At 56.5% G+C, this 2,059-nt stretch overlaps 1 protein-coding gene across 1 annotated transcript in view; it reads left to right on the plus strand.

The window, feature by feature from the left end:
* The first annotated feature begins 56 nt into the window (after window positions 1-56).
* The window catches only part of ADCY5 (adenylate cyclase 5), a 412,412-nt gene continuing 410,409 nt past the window's right edge, over window positions 57-2,059 (plus strand). Inside the window, exon 1 of the mRNA XM_019522576.1 lies at window positions 57-1,152. Within this exon, the coding sequence (XP_019378121.1) occupies window positions 154-1,152 (999 nt within the window). The 5' untranslated portion in view covers window positions 57-153. The remainder of the gene's footprint in view (window positions 1,153-2,059) is intronic.

Below are 2,059 nucleotides of genomic sequence, written 5' to 3' on the forward strand. Positions count from 1 at the left end.
GGGGCCGGTCCTCGACGCTCGGCAGCCGCTCGCCCCCGTGGCCGCGGGGCTAGAGCTGGCTGCTGCCCGCGCGCCTGAGGGGGGAGGCTGTGACGCCCCCGCGGCTATGGCCGCGGCCCCCGGGCCCTCCCGCGCCTGAGGGGGTGCTGGGGCATGTCCCGCTCCAACAGCGTGAGCCCCCCGGGCTTCGGGGCCCCCGCGCCCTGGGAGCCGCACCGCTCGGCCTGGGGCGAAGCTGAGTCCCGGGCCAATGGCTACTCCTACCCACCGCCACTGCCCGGCCGGTCCTCGTGCAAGAAGGCGTCGCGCCGGTGGCGGAGCGAGGACGACTATGAGCCCCCGGCTGGCAGGACCCGTGAGGGCGGCGGCAGGATGACGAGTGTGCGGTCCAAGTCGGCTTGGCAGGACCATGGGCCCCAGAGCCGCCGGCACTGCCCGCCGTGCCACCCATCGGGGGGGGACGGCACCACCGCCACCAGCCCCCGGCGTTTCGGGGAGCAGGGCGAGGTGCGGCCTCGCTCGGTGGAGCTGGGGCTGGAGGAGCGGCGTGGCAAGGCCAAGGTGGAGGAGCTGGAGGAGGAGGAGGAGGAGGAGGAGGACGACGGGGACTCGGACACGGCAGTGTTTTCCGTGGGTGGCTGCTGTGGCGGCCTGCTGCAGATCTTTAGGTCGAAGAAGTTCCAGTCGGAGAAGCTGGAGCGCCTCTACCAGCGCTACTTCTTCCGGCTGAACCAGAGCAGCCTCACTATGCTCATGGCGGTGCTGGTGCTGGTGTGCGTGGTCATGCTGATCTTCCACGCGGTCTACGGACGCTACGAGGCACCCTACGTAGCGGTGCTGTCCACTGCCATCCTGCTCATGGTGGTGCTGGGTGCCGTGTGCAACCGCAATGACTTCCACCAGGACCACATGTGGCTCGTGTGCTACTCAGTCATCCTGGTGATCTTGGCCGTGCAGGTTGTGGGCGTGCTGCTGGTGTGGCCCAGGAGCGCCTCAGAGGGCATCTGGTGGACAGTTTTCTTCATCTACAGCATCTACACGCTGCTGCCTGTCAGGATGCGGGCGGCGGTCATCAGTGGTGTGGTCCTCTCTGCCATCCACCTGGCGATCTCCCTCAAGATCAATGCCGAAGACGATTTCCTGTTAAAGCAGGTGAGTCGGGCAAGCCTCAGCTTTGGGGCCAAAAGGCTCGTCTGTCCTGAGATGCTGGTGGCTTCCAGTGGTGAGGCAAAACTGAGGTTTGTAGGTTGTTTTTTTTGGGGCGAAGGCTGATAGGACTTTGTCCTGGACCTTGTACCCACATACAGGCTACTCTAACCTTGATTTCTTCCTGCTACAGTCCTGCTTCCTCTTGATTGCTTTTCAGTAACAGTGTACCCACACATCTCTTGGTTTGGTTTACTAGCTGATCTTTTGGCACAATATGGACTAGCCGTATTAACAGCTAGTCCCTTCCAGTTTTAGTCCCCGTAAACGGATCGGCCCTAAGCACACCTGTGGAAACGGTAGGTGTTGGATGCCGTGGTCCTGAAAAAATGTGCCAAAAACGTTGTGACTTGCCAGCAGGATGGAGGGGAAACGGCTCTTGCCTATAAATGTAGGAGTCCATATCAAATGCCAGTAAAATGTTTTTGGGGCTTCAAAGAGATGTATTTAATATAAGCTAAATATCTCAGTGACCTAAAGAAAAGTGTTTGCTCTTTTTGAAATGTGTAGTACGTACCTAGAGTGTAAAGAAGTCAAAATGCAGTCCACACACAGCCTGGACTAACTCAAGTTTTAGACGCAGCTCTTTTTTTTCATTATTGTTTATTTTAACTGTAATCTCGATAGAATAAATAACTAAGTGTTAAGCTGGAGGAGTTCAGCTCATCAAAACAATAGACAATTATCAAATGCATTGCAGTGCAATTTTTAATTGCCCTGTCTGTTTAGGCGACAGTAATACAAGGCACTTCTTTTCCTTGCTAAGCAAAGCAAGCATTTTAGAGGGGTTGTTTTGCTTAAGCTTAGCAAATGCATTAACAATAGGAAACTATCATTGTGTTTTCACAATTGG

Source organism: Gavialis gangeticus, unplaced genomic scaffold (genome assembly GCF_001723915.1).
Source record: "Gavialis gangeticus isolate Ggan-Ray unplaced genomic scaffold, GavGan_comp1, whole genome shotgun sequence".
Taxonomy (NCBI): domain Eukaryota; kingdom Metazoa; phylum Chordata; order Crocodylia; family Gavialidae; genus Gavialis; species Gavialis gangeticus.